Source organism: Miniopterus natalensis, chromosome 3 (genome assembly GCF_054644295.1).
Source record: "Miniopterus natalensis isolate mMinNat1 chromosome 3, mMinNat1.hap1, whole genome shotgun sequence".
In the NCBI taxonomy this organism is placed as follows: Eukaryota; Metazoa; Chordata; class Mammalia; order Chiroptera; family Miniopteridae; genus Miniopterus; species Miniopterus natalensis.
Window position 1 is genome coordinate 604159 of NC_142083.1, and position 25500 is coordinate 629658.

Below are 25500 nucleotides of genomic sequence, written 5' to 3' on the forward strand. Positions count from 1 at the left end.
TACTTTCTGTTTCTCTTCCTACCAGCCACGTACTGGCACTTTCCTTTTTCAAACAATTGCGACAATGAAAGGTTTCCTCAGCTGAATGACAGGAATCGTTCTACTGTCCTTCCTAAGGTAAGACAATGGGAAGGAAAGTAGCTATAACAAGACTTATCTAAAAAGATACCTAACTTTTTGAGGATCTACAACCATTTCATTTTAGTATTCCTTCAATAATAAAAATGTTACTTTTCAAACTGCAGGTCAGGATCTAGGAAAGGGTGATGAAATGGGTTCCGATTTGCATTTTTTAATGGAATAAAAAAGAAAAGACCGCAAGAAAAGGTATTAGTGCCCCACAGGTGTATGACTTTTTGGTTGCATCTAGGTGAATACAAAAACATTTAAGTGAAACTTAGGTCTTACTGGGTCCCAATAAGCACTTCAAAAGGCAATGCCCTGTGCCAGGTATTATCAATGCAATTTAAAATTCCACCACATGATGGGGCTAACATTCCACACACCTCAGAAAACTACTGAAGTTCAGTTCTGAAAATATTTTTACCCTTGAATTCAAGTCCTCATATCATCCCTTCAAACAAATAAATGAAAAGACTCCCATTAAGTTGAATCGGAGAAACCAACAGTAATTATTTGTTCCAGTTATTCAGCATAAGATTTAACAGGGCTCCGGCAGAACACAGCAGGTTAATTAGAGAATCTATAAATGGTGATTTTGAGATGAAAGGATAAGACAGAAGGTTATAAGAAGTCACATAAAAGTCATTACTAGAAGGTGTGTATTTTGTTTATCAAAACTACTTTGGGTAAAGTCTAAAGAAATAGTTCCAAATACTGCTAGTTAAGAGTTCGAATTTATACCATTTTCTGGAGGCAATTTAGAATGAGAATTTAGTACAAGCTAGCTATCCCAATTCTCAAAGTCATCACCATCAATTATGAGGGCTACATCCAGATCAAGGGTCAGGTTCCAGAGTGCAGGAAGGCTTTCACCATTCATAGAAGTCAGTCTCTGTAACCCTGGGTTAACATCTGAATGAAGAATTATTCTCAAACTTTTTCATGTTTTGCAACTCATGTTCCAGGTGCTGATAATTTTTATTGATCTGCTTAAAAATAAAAACAATTCTTATAATGAAGAGAAAAGGGAAATAAGAGGGAAACAGGAAATTAATATGCATCCAATTGCTGAAGTAAGCCTGGAAAAAAATGAACCCACTAAAAGGATAGATGAGAGCAGTGAGGGGAAAAAACTAAAAAGCAAACAGACACGTAAGACGAAAGGGAGTAAACAGAGCATCTGTAACTAAGACGTGGTCTCAGTGGCCAATCAGCAGAAATCTCCATCCTCTAACGAGCTCAAATCCCATTACACAGCATCTGAAATGGAATATTTAACCATTTACAGAATGCCAAAACTGAGTCCTATGGAAAGAGTACTGAATAGGAAAGGCATCCTGACTTCTAATCCAGACTCACACTAAATTACATGACAACAGGCAAGTCAACTAACCATCCAGATAATCAATCTGTATTAAAAAAGTCCCTTTATCTGACAACTGAGCTTCGTCTTCAAACATCACAATACTAGAGTCTAGGAATTGTCACTCCAATGCAGCTTTTCCAATATATTACAGGCCAACTTCACAACTTTATTATGATCTAACAAGTCCTCATGAGGGAACAACTTTCCAAATTATAAAATTGTTCCCAAAAGAGCTGTTTTTAATAGTTTTATAAAACTGCCTGTATCTGATAGAGTTTTATTAATAGGCAGATGACCAAAACCCTCTTGATTCTTTGCATTAAGGAAAAAAGAAGTGGAAAACAGCTATTAAGCCAAGCAGATTGACTCTGACAATTCCAAGGTCCCTCATGCAAACCAGGCTGGTTGGGTGTCTCAGTAAAAGAGCACAACTCTTACATTACTGAGTCCTGATCTTTAACAATGTTGCAAAGTCCTCAACACTCCTGAAATTTTAGTAATGTACCATTCAAAGTCTCACTGGTTCTATAAAAAGGAAGTTCTTCCGGTTAAAGGGAAAGACTTCAAAAACCTCCATTAAAAAACAACACTACTATCTATAGGAAAGTAAGGCAATTTATCAGAAAAATAATATAGAAAAAAGTAGGATGCAAAAGTTATGTTCAATGTATCTAACTGGCTTGAAATAGTGTGTGAAACTTTGATTAGTACAAAAGACAACTTTGAAGTAAATGGTTTCATGTATTGATGGCACACTGAAAACTGACTTTTTAAATAAAAACCAATAGATTAAATATAAGCTAACTTAGATGTTAATGCAAAAAGTATTTCTCTGCAAAAATATTAAGCTTTTACATTTTAACTACACTTGTGCAGAATGTGAACGAAAGAGGCAGACAGAAAGAGAGGAGAAAGATGCAGGAAAGAGTACCTTTGTTGATGATGGTGGAGTGGGAAAATTAAGCCAGGCTGGAGCAAAGTCATGCTGCGCCATTTAGGTCCAGTCTCTCCGACTCAATGAAACAAGGCTTCAACACCTCATGGCAAGTCCCTGTCATATAAAAATGGAAGGAATTAGACCTGCAGCTCCTAGCCAAAATTATCTTCTTTTCTGTATTATTTTAAATTAAAATCGTCTTACTATTTTAAGATTCCACTTATAATGAAATTCTAGAAAAGGCAAGTGATAGAAACTAGACCAGTGGAGTGGGTGGAGGGCCTGTGGGATGGGAGTGACTGCAAAGGGAAGGAGGGAATTTCCACGGTAATGGGGGTATTATCTAGGGTTGTGGTGATGGTTATATAAATGTACACATTTGTCAGAACCCATCAAATTGTACGCTTAAAATTGACTACTTTTATTGTAAAAGCATTGTCTCACTAACATTTTTTAAAATGATGATAGCCTTACCACAAACAGACTAGACATCCAGTGTCTCCTGATGTCATACAAGAGGATAAACAGAGAACCATCTACGATGTATTCTTGCCCCACCCCGATATGGAACATGAAATCTAATCTACCTACCCATTTGCAGGAAATTCAACTTAGAGAAACCAAGTTAAAGGACATCTGAGGGAAGTAATCCAATAAATCCAGATCACAGGATATTCTACAGGTCAAATTATCTGGTTTCTCCAGCAAATAAAAGGTTTTGAATAGGCAGATCGATCAAATACAATGTGTGAGCCTTATATATAGATCCTTACTCCAACCAACCCTTAAAAACTGAAAATTATGAAATAATCAAAAACGTGAACATGAAATGAATATTAAATGCCACTTTTAAAGGTATTAATCATTTTGGATGTCATAATGGTTAGTGTGATGATGGTATATTAAAAGGGATATATACTGAAGTCTTTACAATTAAAATTGATACAAATGGAATTTGCTTTAAAATAAACCAAGGAATGCTGAATAGGTTTCTATTTGAAACAAGGTTGTCCACATGTTTATAAATGTTGGTACAAGGACCTGTATAAAAACTCTTCTCTCTACTTACATTAACAGTTGAAAATTTCTTAAAGGTTTTTTTTACAATAATCACGATAGGTATCCTAAATATTTTAGCAACTACTACTCTTCTGCATTCTAAATTTAAGTTTTTGGAGGCCTCTCTCAATTGCATCATAGACTTTTCAAGTTGCCAGCCCAATCTAAACATAGTAAATTCAGTTTCTTTTTAAATAAGGCCAAGTGGGCAACTTTACTCATTTCATTATAAAGCTTACACTATTAGTCAATGAAGAAATGACATTTTATGAACATCAAAATGTCTTGTTTAATAAAAACAAATAATCTCAACAGTGAAAATTTTTTCTTTCAAATATAAGTGCTATACCCATAATTTTTTAAAGCCATATCAATTTCCTAAGAATGCTTTTTAAAAGATTCAAGATATTACAGAAATATTCTACATCTACTATCCCACAATGTACTGGTCTATTAAAATACAGGGTAAGAGTGGCCAGATACAAGAAAGAGATACAACTAATTAACTCACTATGGTAATAAAAATGTTTAAATGCTAAATGCTTATGAGAGCTGGGGATAAACAGTGATACATTCGGAAAACCTGACAATTCCATGAAAACACTTATGAAACAAATGTAAGACTTTTAAGAGCATGCCTACCTAATCAAAATGAACTATAAAAATTCAGGCATTCTAATTCTACTACATCTTAGGTTACTTTTTGAGGTCTTCTGAAATAAAAATGAAACCTAAAGAGTTTTAGGATGTATGAAGGATTTTTATTACCTATTTTGACATGAAGCTAAATACTAAGCTGCTTTGTGATGTTTGTGGTGGAATGTTACTTTTTCAATAACTTTTTGTTGAAACTCTTAAGCTTATAGTTCTAATAACTCAATAGGAATGACACATTATTTTTATAACTTGTACCAGATTCACAGGAAACTCCATAGAACTTAAATTAACCAATAATTTAAAGCTTATCATTTCAAACAGGGTCTCATCCAAAATTATGGTTGAGGAGTTGTATATGAAAACTATCCCTAAGAGACAACCATTAACATTACCTATTCATTTCCGCAATGTCTTCACAAATTTTTACTTAAATCTAGTTCTTAGAGAATAAAGTATGAATAGTTAATGGCAGAAGTTCACATGTTCTGAAAAAGGTAAAGAGCAAATACTATTAATATTATGGCATTTACACAACAAATGTTGACAAAACCATGATGTGCTACCCCACCTCTCCTCCTAGCACAAGTCAAGTCTTTAAGACCCAGTGTGGGCCCTGGTCTCAGCTCCAGTGTAAAGCTGAGTAGGCCTTATTCTGACAGAAGTATGTCTGTCTGTGTAAACCTGTCTGGGGGCTCAGGGGGGAATGACAAGAGGCACTTGCCTTTGCTTTGCCTAACACAGAAAGAAAAGCTACTATGCAGAGGGCATTCACCAAAATCCTGCAAGGCATGCACAAACCCCTGCCTGGCACAAAGGTTTACAAATGATTAAACAATCAGCACACCCAAAGCCTGAAAGGAAAGGCTAAGAGAGAATTTCTTTGGGAAATTATTCCATTGTCAAGAATTCCCATATACCAGGGACCTTAGAAAAACCACATAAATAGGACAAGATGCACACACAGGGGGGAAAACTGAAAACCCCAAGTTTTCACCTCTGGCTGATCTTTTAGGTTCAGCAAAAGCAGGAAGTGAAGGCTAAGACAGAGTTATAAAGGATGTGGCTAACCATTAAAGAAATGCCTTGCCCAGCCAACGCAGCTCAGCAGTTGAGCATCAACCTATGATCCAGGAGATCTAGGCTCGATTCCCAATCAGGGCACATGCCCGGGTTGTGGGCTGGATTCCCAGCAGAGGGCGTGCAGGAGGCAGTCGATCAATGGCTCTCTCATCATTGATGTTTCTCTCTCTCTCCCTCTCCCTTCCTCTCTCTGAAATCAATAAAAACATATTTTTTTAAAAAGAAAGAAAAAAATGCCCCAACAAAGACCCAATAGGCAAAGGCTGGGAGAGTTACTTTTTCTTTCACTTCTTTTATTCCTTTTTGGCTCCAAAAATGCATCTGCAATAGAACATGAACTGAAAGCAGTAAAGATGGCTCTTAGTCAAAGAACTGAGAACAGCAGTTCCATGGACAGCTGAAACACAACCGCTACTGCTTCCCACTGGAATCACTTTCTGTAACCACTGCAACCTGAGGGAATAGGAGAGATAAATGATGATGGAAGGAGACCTGACTTGGGGTGGTGAACACAAAAGATAACATACAGATGAAGTATTTAGAACTGTACACCTGAAACCTGTAATTATATTAGCCAATGTCACGTCACCCAAATAAATTCAGTGAAATGTAAAAAAATTAAAAAGGCTGCAACCTGTCTCAGCTGTGGGGATTTTCAAACTTTACACAATATACTGATCCTGATGTATTTAATTTTTGTTCATCACGAATTTCTTGTATTAATTTCTTTAAATTTTTTCGTTAAAATACAATTTTTCTTAAAAAAACAAAGCAGCTCTGGCCAGTGTGGCTCAGCTGGCTGAACATTTTCCTATGTACCAAGAGGTCGCTGGTTGAATTCCCAGTCAGGGCACATGCCAGGGTTTAGGGTTCTATCCCCAGTAGGGGATGGGTAGGAGGCAGTCGATCGATGCTTCTCTGTCATAGATGTTTCTCTCTTCCCCTCGCACAAATCAACAAAAACATATTTTTTAAAACAAACCAAAAAAAAACACTAGGTGACCACAAGCTATGGGTCAGAGACTACCCAAGCCAAAGAATACAGACTTTGCCTTGGCCAGTTTGTTGGACTGTCCTCCCATGCACCGAAAGGTGACAGGTTTGATTCCTGGTCAACGCACATACCCAGGTTTCAGGTTTGTCCCATCAGCGTGCATGAGGAAGGCAACAACCAATGCTTCTCTCTCACATCAGTTTCCCTCTCTCTCTATATATATATACCCTACTTTCTCTAAAATAAAAAAAAATTTGTTTTTAACTTTACAGAAATAGTTTATAAAAGTATCTGAATGAACACATAACTACAACCCATAGCAAGGATGGGGGGGATACTCAATTCCCAGAGTCTACAAATTATGATATTCACAATGTTCAGTTTTCTACAAAAAAAATAACAATAAAACATGCAAACAAATAAGAAAGCATGGCCGATTCACAGGAGAAAGAATTAGCAGACACTATTCCCTGATGAAGCACAGGCCTCGATTGTCTGAAATACAAAGAGCTGAAGGAAACGAGGAAAACGTCTCAACAAAGAGAACATCAATAAAGACACAACAGTTATAGAAAAGAGCCAAAGAAAGATTCTGGAGTCAAATAAAACAATAACTGAAATTAAAATTTCACTGAACAGTTTCAATAGCAGATTTGAGCCAGAAGAAGAATCAGAAAACTTGAAGAAAGGTCACTTAAAATCGTAAGTCTAAGGTGCAAGAAGTAAACAAAAAATCCAAGGGAACTGAGAAGACCTCTGGGACAGCAGACACATAATACAAGTTCCAGAAGGAGAAAAAGGCAGAGAGAGTTATCTAAGAAAATAAGGGCTAACCACTTATCAAATTAGATAAACAGCTTACCAAACCCCAAGAACAATAAACACAAAAAGATTAGCCTCTGACTGCCATCCTATGTCCTCAAGTGTGTGTGCTTACTGCCTGGCCCAGTTTCCTCTCCAACAAGACAAACTACCATGAACCAAACTGCAAGCACAGGTGCACGCTGGTACGAAAGAAACTGCCCACAGAAAGGAGGAGGTTCACAACTGCCATAGCAGGTAATGAAAAACTGCGGTCCTCCTTACAGAAGTCAGGGGAAAATAATACCCCTGGTACTGAAGAAGTGAATATATTCACAGACTAAGGAACAAGGATCCACTTTAACAAACATAAAGTCTGGGTATCTCTGGCAACCAGCACTTTCACCATCACTGCCATGACAACACACAGCAGCTGACGGAAATGCTACCGAGCATCTTAAAACCAGCGTGGGGCAGACAGTCTGACTAGTTTAAAGAGAATGACATGATCTTATACATAGAAAATTATACAGAATCCGCCAGCCGGGCGTGGCTCAGTGGTTGAGCATCGACATAGGATCCAGGTGATCAGGGTTCGATTCCCGGTCAGGGCACATGCCCGGGTTGCGGGCTAGGCAGCCGATCAATGATTCTCTCATCATTGATGTTTCTCTCTCTCTCTCTCCTTCTCCTTTCTTCTTTCTGAAATCAATAAAGATATGTTTAAAAAAAAGAAAGAAAAGAAAATTATACAGAATCCATGAAAAAAACTAGTGGAGCTAATAAATTCAGCAATGTTGCAGGATACAAGATCAACACAGAAAACTCAGTTGTACATCTTATACATTAGCAAGGAAAATTCAAAAAGAAAATTATAAAAATCCAATTCTATTCACAATAACATCAAAAGAATAAAATATCTAGCAATAAATTTAACCAAGAACGTATAAAACTTGTTCACTAAAAACTACTAAACGCTGCTGAAAGAAAATTTAGAAAACCAAATATATAGAAAGGAATCCCACATTCAAGGACTGGGAAACTTAATATTGTTAAGATAGCAATACTACCCAAAGTGATATACAGATCCAACATAATCCCTATTAAAATTCCAACAACCTTTCTGCAGAAACAGAAAAGTCATTCTCAAATTCCTCTGAAACTGCAAAGGACCCCAAATATCCAAAAGAATATTGAAAAAGTAGAATACAGTTATAGGACTCACAGTTCCCTACTTCAAAACTTGCTACAAAGCTACAGTGATCAAAACAGTGTTCTACTGACATAAGGATATATAAACCAATGAAATAAAACTGAGTTCAGAAATAGTCATACACAGATGGCCAACTGATTTTTGAAAAAAGTGCTAAGACCATTCTATGGGGGAAAGAATAGTCTTTTGAACAAATGGTGCTTCAACTACTGGGGCTCCAAGTCACACCAGACACAGAAATAAAGGCAAAAGTGAATCAAAGTTTTAACTAGAAAAGCTACAGCTATAAAACCATCAGAAAAAACAGAGGTAAAGTTTCATGACCTTGATTTTGGTAACGGATTTTTTTTTTAATATCTTTATTGATTTCAGAGAGAAGAAGGGAGAGAAATAAAAACAATGATGAGGGAGTCTTCCCTGATCAGCTGCCTCCTGCACCCCCCTCCCACTGGGGTCGAGCCCATGATTTCCTGGGTCCTGTGCTGAGGCACACCCGGGTGGGCTGGTAATGGATTTTTAGACATGACACAAAAATATAAGTAACAGAAAAAAGAAACTGAACTTCATAATAATTTACTCCTGGGCAAAGGATATTATCTACAAAGTGAAAAGAAAACTGACAGAATGGGAAAAAATATTTTCATATCAAACCTGATAAGGTCTAGAATCCAGAATATATGAAAAATTTTTTAAACTCAACAACAAAAAGACAACCCAATTAAAAAATGGACGAAGAACTTGAACAGACATACCCCACTCACCTCAAAAAAAGAGAAAAGGCAAAAAAGAACAAAAAACAGTAAAGAACAAATGTTGGCAAATATGTAGAGAAAATGGTGCTTATACATTGTTGGTAGGAAGGTAAACTGGTGCAAGCACTATGGAAAACACTTTAACAATTCCTCAAAAAATGTAACATATACCACATGACCCAGCAACACCATTACTCCACACACACACAGTGAGCGGGGGCAAAAGTAGGTTTACAGTTGTTTGTATGGAAAACACAATAATTCATAATGCAAGAATAAACTCGTGTTCTACATACTCACAACTGTAAACCTATGTTTGCCCACCGTGTATAGACGGACACACAAAATAACTGAAAACGGGTACTCAGGTACTTGCACACCAATGTTCACAGCAGATCTATTCACAGTAGCCAAGAGGTAGGAACATTCCAAATGTCCGTCAATAGATGCAGTAAACAAAGTGTAGCAGATCTTCCATGGAAGAAGGAATAAAATACTGGCATGTTATGAGGATTAACCTTGAAAACATGCTAAGTGAAAAAAGGCAAACACAAAAGATTTCATACTGTACAATTCCAATTATATGAATATTACAGAACAGGTAAACCCAGAGAGGACAAGCACACTGATGGTTGCCGGGAACTGCTAGGATAGAAGAGTGGGGAGTGACTGTTGAATGAACAGGTTTTTCTTTTGGGTGACGAAGACATTCTGGAACTCGACAGAGGTGTTGGTCTCACACCACTGTGAATGTACTAAATGCCCCTGAATTGTACACTTTAAAATGGTTAACTTCATTTGATATGACTACCATCTCAACAAAAATAAACAGTAAGAGCGCTATATAACCCCCTTGAATCAAATGCCAGGAATCCACAGAAATACAAACATATACACTGAAAAATCTGAGAAGAGGTTATTATACAATTTCTAATTTCTAAGTACCTCCAAAAAAATGCTCATTGCAGTTTTGCAATAACCTGGCATATAGCCTGGGAAATCCTTAATCAACAGACCAAAATGAACAGATTGAAGCTGTGTGCCAAATGAAAGAACACATAAGCAAGAACACAGCAGCACCTCACTCTGCGAAGGCTGGCCAGCGCTGCGTGACCTGGAAGAGCACAGCCTGTCTAAACAAAGAACAGCCAACTTGACAGACCTGATAGTAAAATAACTGGCCCATAATCATCAAGAGTCAAGTTATAAAAGTCAAAGAAAATCATTTCTGCCCGGCCAGGCGTAGCTCAGCGGTTGAGCATCGACCTAGAATCCAGATCGAGGTTTGATTCCGGGTTAGGGTACATGCCCAGGTTGCGGGCTCAATACCCAGTAGGGGACGTGCAGGGGTCAGCAAATCAATGACGACTCTCTCATCGATATTTCTCTCTCTCCCTCCCTTCCTCTCTCTGAGATCAATAAAGATATTTAAAAAACAAGAAAATCATTTCTAAAAAATGATCTGGCTGTGGCACATGTTCATTCTATATTTTTGAGTCATGTTTTTAACTTTTGAAAACTATACTCTGACATTTTACCCCACCAAATTTTATTTGCTTCACTGTTGTAATACCGTTAATAAGAAGGTATTTAGTAAACATCTACTAAGTGCTAACAGATTTTCAGACCTCCCTAATAAAAAGTAAAAGAGGCCCCTCCTCTGTAGATTATGATTTAATAGGTCTTAAACAAACAAAAGTGATGATCAATAATGGATACTGTAATAAATATTCAAGAAGAAAAAAATCCTTGCTTAAGGAACAAGATCTCTATAGGTAGCAAATATTCTGCTTGACTATATTTTTACAGTTTTGGTCATGAAACCGTATTCAATACCTTATTAGTTATAATTCTATTAAAAATAATAGATTAGACTCAAAAATATAAAATAGAATTAATTTCACAAGAAATCTAGAGTACTTGAAATTTCCATCCTTTAAAAGTTTCCTTTTAATGCTTCCTTGAACCTGACATTTTATTAGAGCCCACCTAAGCTGTTCAAGAATCTTTCTATGGCCCAGCTGGGCGTGGCTCAGCGGCTGAGCATCAACCCAGAGATCAGGGTTCAATTCTGGGTCAGGGCACATGCCCAGGTTGCAGACTCCATCCCCAACCAGGGGCGTGCAGGAGGCAGCCGATCACTCACTCTCTCATCATTGATGTTTCTCTCCCTCTCCCTTCCTCTCTCTGAAATCAATAAAGATAAATTTAAAAAAAAAAAAAAAAAAAAAAAAAAAAAAACCTTTCTATGCTTCACTTACATGAAAAAAATAAAAAATAAAACAGAAATATTATGAGATTGTTAATATTTGTTAAAATTGCTACATTCACCCCTCCATAAAAAATTTTGAGGAAAAAAAGTATTACGAGCAACAGGATGCTTTTAGTTATCAAAGTTTTTATACTATTAAAGCTGAATATATAAAACATTAAATGAAGAACTTCAAAACTTATAATGAACTGACCAAATTTTCATATACATTCACCACTACATGCCCAGCCAATGTGGCTAAGTGGCTGAGCGTCGATCCATGAACCAAGAGGTCACTGGCTCGATTCCCAGTCAGGGCACATGCCTCCCATTCAAGCTTGATCCTCAGGAGGAAATGTGCAGGAGGTAGCTGATCAATGCTTCTCTTTTATCGATGTTTCTCTCTACCCCCTCCCTTCCTCTCTCTCCAAAATCAATTTTTTAAAATTAAAATATACATATGAAAAAAATCTCAACCAACTTTGCCACAAGTTACTTATCAAAAACTTCAACATTTTACATATACATATATATACGCTATTCCATTAAATGGAATTAATCTTCCCATAAACATTTCTAATACGTTTGTTTTCTGAATGACATAATTATCAATAAACATTTATAGAACAGCTACTCCAAACAGTCTCCACAAGAATACATTCTATTGTGAAATGAACAAACAAGAGGGAGGGGGAAAGGGAAGGAGGGAGATAGCTCATTCTTCCTGGTACCAGAAGTAGCAATTAGATTTTAAAACATGCAATAATAGTAACGATCAGTAGATATATTAGAAAAGAACAGTAGAAATCTTGACTTTGAGGATTGAAAAAGTTAAGAGATGCAAAACTGACAAAAGTAAACATTACACAGAAGGGAAAGAGAATCCTCCTGAGCACCTATGTGCACACGCCGTTGATGCTTTACATATCTAAATTAATCCTCCTAATAGGAAAAGGTTCATTTTCAAATTTAAAAAACAACTTTAGCTGGAATAGGTTGTGCCCAAGGTATCATAGCTAATTTCTCATGTGTTTCAAATTTAAATTATGTCTTACTCTGGTCTTTTCATCTAAATTATGGCACAGAAATTTTTTTTTTACATATAGCTTTCCTAACTATTTACAACAAAATAGTGGGCTTGATAATTTGCATGTCAAAGGGAAATCAACCTTCTAAAATTAGGAAATCGTGCCTAGCCAGGCATAGCTCAGCAGTTGAGCATCCACCTGGCATCCAGGAGAACACAGTTCGATTCCCGGTCAGGGCACATGTCCAGGTTTTGGGCTCGATCCCCAGTCAGGGACATGGAGGAGGCAGCCGATCAATGACTCTCTCTCATCACTGATGTTTTTATCTCTCTCCCTTCCTCTCTCTGAAATCAATAAAAATATACTTTTTTTAATAAAATTAGGAAAGTGTAAATTAAACATTAAGAATAGTGTCCTAATTCCACAGATTAAATGACTTTTTAACACCCTTTTAATATAATTCCATTCTATTTTTTTATTTTTTTTTTTAAATAAATCTTTATTGATTTCAGAGAGAGGAAAGGAGAGGGAGAGACAGAAACATCAATGATGAGAGAGTCATTGATCGGCTAGCCCGCATGTGCCCTGACCAGGAATCGAACCCTGATAGCCTGGATCCTAGGTCGATGCTCAACCGCTGAGCTACGCCCGACTGGGCTATAATTCCACTTTAAAAGCTACAATGATTAAGACACCACAGCATTAATACACGAATAAAGAGAACGGAAAGTTCATACATCCAAATACATATCGGAACTTAGGATGTGAGAAAAGTTTGGGACAACTCTCCCTACCTCAGAGCTTATTCAAAATCATCATCAAATGGATAAAACAAAGACTTAGAGGAGAAAAAAGTCACTAGAGGGGGAAAACAAAAGGGAACATTTTAATGATCTCAGAAAGGGGAAGGAAGGTCTTTCTAAGTACGACACACAAAAAAAGGTGGTAAAAACATATTTATAGATTTAAGTATATGCACCAACACAAAAAGGATTCTACATGACAAAACACAACCAAGGTCAAAGGATGCAACATACTGGGGGGTGGGGAGGATACTCATCACATATAGCACATAAAATGTTCCTACAAATCTACAGAATATAAACAATTCACACAAAAATACTTAGTATATAAAAATTTTTCATTCTCATTAAAAAAAAATTTTTTTTAAAAGGGAAAAATGCCTAATAAAAAAGTCTGATACCCCACATTAGTGCTGGAAACGTAAGCTGGTATTCCTCTTTGGAAAGCAGTTTGGCAGAGCACTCAAAATCATACTCAGAAATTCCCCCTGAAGAAAAGTACTCCACATTTACAAGGACAATCACTACCATTGTTCATTCGAGTTCAAAATAAAAATTGTACAGCAAGATGTCTGGTTAAACAAACTACTTATGCAACCAATAAAATGAATGGGATAGCTTTGCATGTGTTAATATGGAATAACCTTCCAAGGCATTCCTTACGTAAAAAGGTTCTATAGCAGAGTGAACCTAATGCTACTACTTCAGTCGAGAAGAATAATTAACACGTTACATATAGAAGATCTCTCTAGAAAATACACATAAAAACTAACTGGTTTCTTGACATTAGAACTGCTACTGGGGAATAGGTGTGAGTGGGTGACTTTTCTCTATAAACCCTTGTACTTTTTGTAATTTGCACTGGGTGTATTAAAAATAATTTTAAATCCTCTTTAGTCTGACTCAACTTGATCATTACCTGAATCCTCAAACTCAACATAATCCACCTTTTTCTGGAGCCACATTAGGTTAAAGAGCAGCATCCCAAGAGCAGCAAACAAGTTTCAAGAGGTGAATTTTAAAATGAGCCTAAATGAACCCTATAAACAAGTCAGTTCACAAAGAGTGCTGAGACAGACAGGATCCTTGACATGAAATGGAAGATTTGGAAATTCAAGTACCTTAACAACAGACATAAATGGTTATAAAGACAATAACTAAAAAGATACACTGAATGCATGTGGGCAACCACACACACTTTCCCAGGCAATTTGCTTAGGGCTTTGTAAGTGTTCTCTCATTCAGGCCTCACTGCATCCCCCGGAGACTGATCTACTATCTTTTCTTCAAAACAAGAAAAACAGATGTGGGGTGGGTGTGTGTGTGTGTGTACATATATGAAGTGCAATTTTAAAGTTCCTAAGGTCACAGTACTAATCAGTGGCAAATCAAGTTCTTAAACACTATACACACATACACATACTATAAATAACCCAGGGTGCATTAGGTGGAGATCTTTCTTATCTTGCAAAATATTAGCTTTAAGGTCACGTATACTAAAGAAATTTCCTAAGTTCGGAGTTAGTCTTACAGCTACCTCCAACTACACAAAGTACAAATCTCAATCTCCAAGGCAGGTAAAAAAAACAAGTGGTCTGAGCTACCACTGCAGTCACAACTGACTTTCCATTAATCTAGCCAACTTGACTCTTGTACTCTCATCAAATTCAGTCCTTGAAGGATAATTTAAAGGACTACGGTGAAAACACTTTCACTCACGTTTCTCCACTTGAGCTTCTACAAAAGAAACTCATTAATGGAGAGGCCAGAGAGTAATTCACGTGAAATACCTGAAACTACCAGTTGAGCTATAGGAAAAAACTAAGGCAACTAAGCTTGCACTAGTTAAGTTCTTAAGACATCCTCCATCACGCAAACCCACTTTTCAAGTAGTTTTCAACATAGCTGGTATTCCATGAAACACTGATTTCATCACTCACCTGATGTTCCTCACTGGAACAGCTTCAAGTTCAGTCTTCTAGAGCTTTAGTAAATAAGGCCTCTGTAACATGCTCCAGGATTCAGAATTCAAGGACTCTACTTACTCTGTATTCAAAAAACTTCAGAGCAGACAAACTACAGGAATTTAGGATTCTTACATTTTTGCCTTGTTTGCTACTAAAAGCCCAGCACCAATGACAGTGCAGCAACTGGAGGCACTTAAACACCTGTTGAGGCGATGACCATCACTAACGAGACTAGCTCGAGAGGTAAGAATCCTATATCCACTGCTGAGTCAATGTTTCACAGTAAGCAAGCTGATACAGCTGTGGACCCTACTTTCTCATTCCAATACAGAAGTGCAGTAATTTACTTTCCAGTATGCTCAAGTATAAGTTAGACAATAGTAACATTTCAAGCCACTCAAGATGGCTCTATCAATTCAAAATGGCATTCTCTGCAACAGGTTTTTCTTCACATGCCCATAAAAACTATTTCCCCTTTTAATCCAAATTTCCTATACCAGGTTTTATAAAACTAAAGATGTCCATCAGGCTTTAAAATAAAGCAGAAAGAAAAAGTCAAAGGCTGTAACTTTTACTTCTCAACTGCTGCTCTCTAGAAATGACATGATACATATGTATCAATGAAGAGTCCACAAATAGTTCCACACAGACATGGTCAACTGATTGTCAATAGAGGTATTTCAAAGTCATTCAATGGAAAACAACGTCTTTTCAACAAATGAAACAGGGACAACTGGACACTTACATTCAAAAAAAAAAAAGAACCTCAACACTTTCCTCATACCACATGCAAAAAATCATTCAAAATGGACTATAGACTTATGAATGTGAGCTAAACTACAAATGTCTAAAAGAAAGCAGGAGAAAATCCTGTGATCTTGGGTTAGAAGATTTTCTAGGACACAATAAAGCACAAACCTTGAAACAAAAAATTAACCAATTTTACTTCAAAATTAAAAATGTCTATTCTTCAACACCCAGTTAAGAAAATGAAGACAAACCAGAGTGGGAGAAATTATCTGCAAAACATCTGTCTGATACACTTGTATCCAAAGTGCAGGGTGGGGCAAAAGTAGGTTTACAGATGTTCATAGGGAAAATACAATAACTAATAAATAGTAATACAAGAATAAACTCTGTTTCACATACTCAAAACTATGAACCTACTTTTGCTCCATCTGTATATAAAGAATTGCTTCAACTCAGTAAGACAACTGAATTTTTTAAATGGGCAAAAAGATCTGAACAAACACCTCAAAAAAGCACATGAAAAGATAGATGCTCAGTATCACTATTAGGGAAATACAAATTAAAACAATGCAAATTCAAACTATAAACCTACTAGAATGGTTAAATTAAATTCTATACCACTGACCTAGAGTTGTGCTGTCCATTATGGCAGCTAGTAGCCACGTTCATTTAAACTAAAATTAAATAAAACTTAAAATTCAGTTCATCTGCACTAGCCACATTTGGAATGCTTGATACTAGGGAGGGATCACCACAGTGAACAGTGTAGACACAAAATACTTCCATTATCTGACAACGTTGTAATGGACAGCACTGCTCCAAGACTTACAACACTGGGAAGTAATAACTCTGAAAGAATACAGATAAAACAATTCAAGGACTGGCTCCCTCACTTACTGAGGACCTTGAGCAAATATATTTAATCTCAGACTAAGTTTCTTAAAACCATTATATGGAAATAGCATTTATTTCACATGGTATTTGGGAAAACACTTTCTAAACTGAAATACTATATAAACATTAGTTATGAAGTGATCCAAAAGAAAAATATTTCTGAATGGGTGTATTTGAAGAAAGTCACAACTGTATTATAAGGAAAATAAAATTTAGTTGCTAAGACTGTTTTCTAAGTTCCTGAAACAGAACAGTATTTATTGTACTTTTTCCTCCTATCACCGCCTTAAAATCTGTAGCTATGAACCATAAAGGTTGGGAGTCTAGATATGGATATAGAATGCATGCGTCCAGAAATATCACTTACTGGTTGTGTGGCAAGTAACTTAAAATCTCCTGCCTTCATTTTCTCATCCGAGACATGAGGACAACAGGACCTTCCCACACTCAAGTGTGTATGAAGCTTAAATTAGTTAATATACTTAAAATGCTTAAAACACTGCCTGAAACAAAGTAAGCACTGATAGATTAGTTATTAAGATCCACTCATTATTATAGGTCTTGATATCCAGAATACAAAGAACTCTGTAACTCAGCAACAAAAACAATCTGATTTTAAAAATGGCCAAAGGCCTTGAATAAACATTTCTCCAAGGAAAGTATACAAATTGCCTAAGCACATGAAAAGACATCACTGATCATTAGGGAAACGCATCTAAAACCACAAGATACCACTTCAAACCCATTAGGATGGCTATTATCAAAAACACAGAGCCCCTGAATCAGAAGCTCAGTTGGTCAGTGTCGTCCAGATAAGCCAAGGTTGCAGGTTCAATCCCAGGTCAGGGCACACATAAGAATCAACAAATGAATACATAAAAACAAATGGAACAACAAATCAGTGTCTGTCTCTCACTCCCCCTTCTCCCCCTTTCTCGCTCTCTCTGTAAAAATCAACCAACCAATCAATCTTTCAAAAAACAAAAAAACAGCAAATGTTGGAAAAGAATGTGGAGAAATTGGAACCTTTGTGGACTGATATAAGAAATGGTGCAGCCACTATGAAAAACAATATGGTGATTCCTCAAAGAATTACACAGAATTACCCTAAGATGCGGCAAATTCACATCTGGGTATATAACCAAAAGAATTAAAAGCAGGGATTCAAACAGGTATCTGAAGACCCACGTCCACAGCAACACTGGAAGCAGCCCAAGTGTCCAAAAGATGAATGGATAAACTCAATGTGGTACCTAACATACAATGAATCATCCTGTTTTAAAAAGGAAGGAGATCTTAATGTGACGCCTGCTATAACATGAATGAACCTCAAGGACAGGATGCTGAGTAAAACAAGCCAGTCAGTCACTAAAGGACAGACAGTGCACAACTCCACTTGCATGATGGTCAGATTCATAGAAATACAAAGTAGAACAGTGACTGTCGGGGGCTGGGGAGAGAGAAAAAATGGGGAGTTAATGCTAATGGGGTACAATTCTGGAGATGGATGGTGGTGATGGCTGCAAAACACTGTGAATGTACTAGACTAGACACCACTGAACTGTATGCTTAAAAGTAGCTTAAATGGTAAATTTTATGTTTATTTCCCCTCATACACTGATTGGGAGATCAGTGTGAAGGCAGAGGGAAAGTTCCTCCATCTCATTCGATGCCTAGAAACGTAGAAGGATTTAAACCTTCTAAATTAATTTAAATTTAGAACACACTTTCTTCTCTAAACTTATAACAAGAATTCAACTTCCTATTTGTGGGGTGAAAACTGGCTAATTATGTTGACAACTGCAGGGTGTGAAGGATTACCTCCTATTGTGGTTTTTAATACGTCCACAAATTCTTTTGACAGAAGATGGAGTCTAACTCCACTCCCCCTGACTGCAGCCAAGATTTAATGAATTGCTTCTAGTGAAAAGAACGTGACTTCTGAGAATACATAGGCCAGAAGGCACTGGACCTCACCCCTCTCTTTTCTCAGATCACTTGCTCAGGGAGACACAGCTGCCATGCTGCAAAGAAACTCAAGCAGCTGAATGGAGAAGTCCAGACAGGGTAAGGAGCTCACTCCTCCAAACAGCAAGCATCAACCTGCCAGCCAATGAGACCACTTGAAAGAAGACCCTCTAGCCCATCAAGCCCTCCACTGACTGTAGCCCTGGTCAATGTCTTGAGATTTTATGAAAGACCTGGAGGAAACCAGAACCACTCAGCTAAACTGTTCCCAAATTTCTTACCCACTAAAACAATGTGAAATAAATATTCTTTAAAACTCAACTCATTAAAAAGATATGTATTTATGTTCACTGAAAAGCAAACTAATTTCTTTTACTAGTATGCATGTGTAAAGGCAACTATTCCTGACAATTTTTCATTTTTAGACTTTTTAAAAGTCTATGTGCAGCCCGGCCAGCTTGGCTCAGCAGTTGGGCATGGACAGAGGATCCAGGAAACTGAGGTTCGATTCCCAGTCAGGGCACATGCCCAGGTTGTGGGCTCATCCCCAACAGGGGGCGTGCAGGAGGCAGCCAATCAATGACTCTCATCATTGATGTCTCTCTCTCTCTCTCTCTCTCTCTCTCTCTCTCTCCCCCCCTCTCTGAAATCAATAAAATATATATTTTTAATTAAACAGAAAAGGTGTTGCATCAAAAGCAATTAGATAATCTGGACTGGGTTTAGCTTCTATCCTCACTGGCTAATTTTACTCTGAGACTAGAGATTCCCATCCTATTCCTTTCTCCTGTAACTCTCTAAATTTTATCTTCTTCTTTCTGTCCACTCCTGTTCCTTCCTTGTTACTTCCCATCACTCTTATTTTCCTACTCCTCCCTTCCTCAATTCTAAAGTGTCAGCAGCTTTAAGCACAAAAATCCTTGTGGAATCTCAATTCAAAATCAGACAAAAAGTAAAACAAACTTAACATGCATTTAGCTCCATACCTGTGCAGAGAGGCAACGGGTGCCTACGATTGCAATATAATCTGACAACACATTTTAACGTTTTGCTAACCCAAGTTACCACTCATAACAGCTACTAACAAACAGCAAAACCAGCAATTGTTTCTCTTCTATCGTTTAGCTTGTCTCCAAATAGTCATCAAAATTAACCAAAGAGAAGCGGTATATGAAAAGAAAAACAAAAATATCAAGGTAATGCACAAGTGAGTTTAATAAAGTGAAAGTCACAAAACAGTTAAGTCTGGAATAGTGATTAAGAGCATGCGGCTTGGAGATTTGGTCAAGATGCCAACCTATCCTTGGTCCTCACCAAGGTAACTTTTTCTCAGTCTCAGTCTTCCCAAATCTTAATTTTCTCACCTCTGCCACTGTCACAGTACTTCTCTTATGGACTACGGTAAGAATTAAGACATACCATGTAATGGACACAGCAAAGCACATGATACAATCATCATTTATAAATGTTAGTCATTGTGACTGTTATTTTTAGACCTATAGTTTAGGCACAGGAGGAAAAAAAAGGAAAACTTGGGAGAAGGGGAAACAAGGAGAAAAAGGGTACTTAAAGGGGATAAGCAGCAGCCCAGCCACTGTTCCAATTACTACTAATACTATATATTTCAATGCCAAGTAAACCTGTCCTTGAACAATGGCTGTAAGCCAAGTTCGCAAATATTCTATTCAAGGATTAAAGTTAATGGTTAAAAAACCCCGATTCTCTGGAATCATCTCTTTAACCTGATACTACTGCTTGGGGTAACATCAACAACAGAAGCAATATAAAGGAAAATAATCACAACTAATTAAATGTTGCCTGGTTCTTTTCTCTGAATAAAGGTCATTCATTTTCAATTCTTCTTAATCACATTTAAAATGCATATTCTTAGACAAGTAATTTGAATAGCCATTAAATTGAGGAATACATAAAACACAGGCTCTCCAAAGCAAGGGGCAGGGGAGAATGTTCTCATCGGTATTTTTGAAAGTCAAAGTAGAACCTCAATTAAAATTACTACACAGAGGTCTAACAGACAAAACACAAAATAACCTAGTCTATTTTAACAGAGAGTATTACTGAACTCTAATCTCAATTTCAGATCAGAAAACAAATGTTACACGTGCCTAGCTAAATACTTACATTCTTTTGGACCCTATTACCTCTTCTCCTGTTAAGTAAGCTAGCAGGATTCAACAGTATAGCAAAAAAAGTTGTTTCAAAATAAATGAGCAACTGACAAGTTATTGCCCATCTTGGAAAAGTGCTCAAAAATTAGTCTTTTATCTCAGAAAGATAATTAAGTGAAATACACTCTAATCTCAGCTACACTGATGTGTTCACTTACAGTATTTGCTTAAAAAAATTTTAGTGAGTTATTTAAAAACCAACGTTTGAATGCCTAAGAGTCACTGAAAAAAATGTAGTAACTAATGGTAACTAAAAATGCCATTCAATCCTGTAAAATAAATACTAAAAAATAATTCATGCCCTAGCCGGTAAAAGCATCATTCTGATACACCAAGGTTATGGGTTGAATTCCGGGTCAGGGCACACACAAGAAATCAACCAATGAATGCATGACTAAGTGGAACAACAAATCTATGTTTCTCTCTCTCCCCTGCCCTTCCTCTCTCTATAAAATAAATAAATTTTAAAAAATAAAAGATAATTCACTTTCAAAACAAATTTCTATTACGGCAATTAATATTCACTAACTTTTTAAAAAAAGCTTTATCAACTTAAACCAGCATAACCTTCCTAGGAGAAAAAAGTATAGTCATTTTTTAACTTATAACAAAAGTTCTTAATGCCTCTTGCTCAGTTTCTCTCAGCTTCTGTTCCTAGTAATGACTTGACTTTTTGGAACTGAGATCTTAAGGAATGTGAAATAAAACAAGTTGTTTCAAAAACTTAATTTCTATGACAGATTAAACTGTTAAGAACACTTAAGCCTTAAAACAAGCTACTTTATGAAATACATTAAAACCCAAGCCCTAATATTATAATGTTTTAAACAGGAATAATTTGTTGGGTTTGTCCTACCAATGTATGAATCCACAAAGCCTAAGGTGAATAATGATCATATGGGCTTTTCTACCTTAGGAGCACAAGAACTTAAAATTTGGACTGTTTGTGATCTGAAATATTCTTAAATCTTAACTCTCTCCGCATTTAAATTTACTTAACAGTTGTTTTCAGACTGTCCAGGAATCTGGAGCCAGAGCAATATTATTGTGAGAAATTGAAAGGCTTCCAAGAATAACAAAGGATAAGCTTGACCCTCCTTACATTTTACAAACGATCATTTGATTTGCTCACCATATAGTACTTACAAATTCCAACAGGACCGCACAGGAAGGTGTTGGGTTTTTCTCTGTTATCCTTGTGTTTTCCAGTTTGTTTTTTTATTTTGTATCCTCTGAAATAAAATCCAAGTTCTTTGAAGATACTTAACCTATGACTATTTGACATAGAGTTACTTCAAGTCAGCTACCCATACTTCAGTTTTAAAGTTTTCATATGGCTATCTCCAGAATTAGCCAAGTTCCTTGGGTTTAAGATTTTAAAGTCTTCTTTATTATTCCATGTACTTGTCAGTGTTGTACTTATCCACTCGAGATGAAATATCCAATTTATGAGCCAAAAAGCAAAAACAAAAAGAAAATTTCACATCTGAAGAGCATTCCTAAGCGTCAGCGTTTAGAGACAAAGCTATCTCAACACTACCATGCTGCTGGGAAACCGCAACATCTTAAATTTCCACGTAAATAAAAGATAACAGGAAAAAAACTGTACTCTTTCAATGTCTTCATTTAGGGAAGCTGTCCCATTGTGACATGAAAAGGGCTGAGGTCAAAAATTCCTAAAAGTTTTAGTAAGGGTAAAAATAAACTGCCACGGAACTTCAGCAATATTTAAACAGTAACTGGAAACTTCCGAAACTACCCGGCGCACAAATCCAGCGCGTCTCACGGTTTCGGCTGAAAACACCGCAGGGGAGGGTGGGGGAGGCAAAACAAAAAACAAAAAAAACACAGCAGCTGAAACACTTTAACCGGTTATATAATCCGTTTGAATCAAAATACTGACGACCGCCCGGGTTTCTGTTTGAGCAGCTTTGCAGAGCTGTTCGCTATCAATTCCCTTGAGATGATTCTCGCCAATTTTAATGTAACTTGGGGGCAAAATTACCCAAAAACACTGTAATTCCAAAATGGCCACTTGAAATATCCGGGGCCTTTTACGCAAAACCTAGAAGAGGATCTTCAATCTGGGTAATTCGATCACCTGTAAAGTTGTAAGAAAGAAAACAAACTTGAATTACACGCTCCGCGCGGCCGCGAGCTGGAACTGAACCCGCGGCGGCGCGGACGGCGGCGCGGGGCCCTTCGCGGGACGCGCTGGCCCGAGGCTGCCCCGAGGGCGGGGGGGCCCGGCACCGGGCGGGGCGCGGGCCGGGGCGCGGGGGCGCGTTATGTAAGGAGCCCCTCACTTTCCGCGCAGACGTTACAACCGCGAGAGGGGCTCACAATCGGGGGACCCCGTCCGCATGCTCCACCCCCGGCGCGGGGAGAAGGCGGGCAGGTGGGGCGCCCGCCTCCGTCCCCGCACTCGGGGAGCGCCCCCCGCGAGCCGCGGCGCCGAGACCGGGACCCCGGGCGACCCCTCCCGAGCCGCCCCGCGGGCGGAGTGCGGCGCCGGCCCCGAAGGCAGGAAGCGGCTCCCCCGACGCGGCCGCCGAGGAGGCCCCCGCGGACCACGGCGGGGCGGGCGGCGCGGGCAGCGGCGAAACCCCGGCGGAGGCCCGGCCCCCGCGCGGAGCCGAAGGGGCGGCAGCGCCGGAGAAGCCCGGCCCGGCCCCGCCAGGCCCGGCCTCGGCCGCCGCCCCGCCGCCGGGCCCACGCAGCCCCGCGAGGCCCCGCGCCCGGCTCCCGCACCCCGTCCGCGGGCACCGCGCGCCGCCAACGCCGCCCGACCCCGGCCCGACGCCCACACGCAGCCCGGACGCCGGCGCGGCAGCGAGCCCCGCGTTACCTGCTGCCACCCGCGGGTGCCCCGGCCAGGGGTGCCCGCGCTCGGTCCGGGACGAGGCGCTCGGTACTTTGAATAATCCCCTTTTGCCGCTTCTCCCTCCCCCACAACCAGTCTCCGTCCCAAAATGGCGCCGACCCGATCCGCAAGGTTCTGGGCCAAGTCTCGCGAGATGCGCGAAGGTGGCGAGGCGAGGAAGGAACTGGAGGCTGAGGGGAGGGCGGGGACGGGCGGGGCGCGGCCGGAGGAGGGAGACGGGGCGTGGAGGAAGCGCGGCGAACGGGGCCCGGCGGGGCGGGGCGGGCGGGGCGGGGCGGGCCGGGCCGCGGGAGGAGCGCCTCCGCCGCCGAACCTTCTGGCCGCGCCGCCGCGCACGCCCAGGCCGCGCACGCCCCGCCCCCGACGTCGGGCGGCTGGGGGAGGGGCGTGGGCGCGGCCGCGCCGGGGGCGGGGCTTCGAGGAGGCCCCGGAGGCGGGGGCGGGGCGCTGCGCGGTGACGTCGGCAGCAGCTGAGCCGGGGATTACCCCCTGCTGCTGACGTGCGCTCCCTGAACAATCGGGAACGTTCGGCGGAGGGGGATTCCCCGGGCTCCCGAGGGCCCCTCCTCCCGCCCCTGCCCCGCCCGGGCGCCCGCGGCCTAAGCGGTGGGGCTCCCCGCGGGCGAGACCAGCGCGCGCGCCTCCCGCTGGTCCGGCGCTCGGCTCCCCGCGGGCGGACGCGGTCACGTGCTCGCGGTGCGCGGCCCTGCGCGGGCGGAGCGCGGGAGGTGCGGGCCCCGCGGCCCGGCTCCGGTGTACACGCCCTTCGCGCGCGGGAGCCGGTGCCGCGGCCGCGAGCCGGTTCCGGGGGAGCCAGGCCCGCTCCGCAGGGATCGCGAGGGCTCCGGCCGGCCGCGTGCCAACCTGCGGACCCTGAGCGTCGCCGCCCGCCGCCCGCCGGCGGTATGGGCGTCACGGGGGCGCCTCGCTCCGCGGGGGGAAGCCCCTTGGACGCCCCGGCCGCAGCCCGCGGGAGGCGCAGAGCCGCTCTGCTGGGGGTGGGGCCGGGGAAACCCCGAAAACCACCCGCCGGCGCCTCGCCCGCCCAGCCGCGGAGGGCTCGTGCGGACACGTGACCGCCCGCGCGCATTGTGGGGCTTGTAGTCGCGCGGACGGCGGAGCGCTGCCCGGAGGCGGGGCTGCGCGTCGGTCTCAGACCGCGGCGCCCGCTCCCCTTGCAGCCCCCGGGGGCCGACGGGCGCCTCGGCAGCTAACGACGCCCCCGCGTGCAGGGGAACGTGGACGCTGCCGATCACCCCCCTCCTGCGGGGGAGGCCACCGGCCCGGGTTGGCGCGGGCGTCAGGCTGCACCGCCTGGAGGCCGGCGCCGCGGCTCGGCGGCACAAACCCGGGCCTGTCGGGACCTTCGGTTAGTACAAGACCTACTTGTATTTCTAAGCGAGACGGCCATTCAAGACACAAAGGAAATACTGGTAACTCGAGTGTGCACACAAATTGTGCTTTTCGTTTGGCAAAAGACAAAGTTGAAAAACAAGTGGTGAGCTAGAGAAATGGTTTTAACATGTTTGGCAATTTAATATTTAATTACATATATTCGGTTACTATTCCTTACATCTAGTGTTTGATTTGCATAACACATATATAAAGAGCTCTTACAAATCACTCAGGAAAAGATAACCAACTCTTTAAAAAGTAAAAGGATATGGTCCAGCCAGTGTTGCCCAGGGGTTTGAGCGCTGTCCCATGCGCCCACCTGCCTTGGCACAGGCTTGGGTTTCGGGCTGGATCCCCAGGAAGGGTGTGCAGGAGGTAGCCGATCCACG

General features: G+C 40.5%; 1 protein-coding gene across 3 annotated transcripts in view; it reads right to left on the bottom strand.

Moving 5' to 3' along the window:
- GPBP1 (GC-rich promoter binding protein 1) overlaps positions 1-23768 on the bottom strand; it is a 47146-nt gene extending 23378 nt beyond the window's left edge. For 2 of the 3 annotated variants that reach the window (XM_087815239.1, XM_087815237.1), the window contains exons 1-3: positions 23681-23764; positions 21979-22933; positions 2421-2540 (exon numbers count right to left, since the gene is read on the bottom strand). In XM_087815239.1, the coding sequence (XP_087671365.1) occupies positions 2421-2483 (63 nt within the window). In that variant the 5' untranslated portion in view covers positions 2484-2540; positions 21979-22933; positions 23681-23764. Of the gene's footprint in view, positions 1-2420; positions 2541-21964; positions 22934-23680 lie in introns of all 3 variants that reach the window. The other variant, XM_087815238.1, reaches the window with a different exon arrangement.
- Between the last annotated feature and the right edge of the window lie 1732 nt (positions 23769-25500).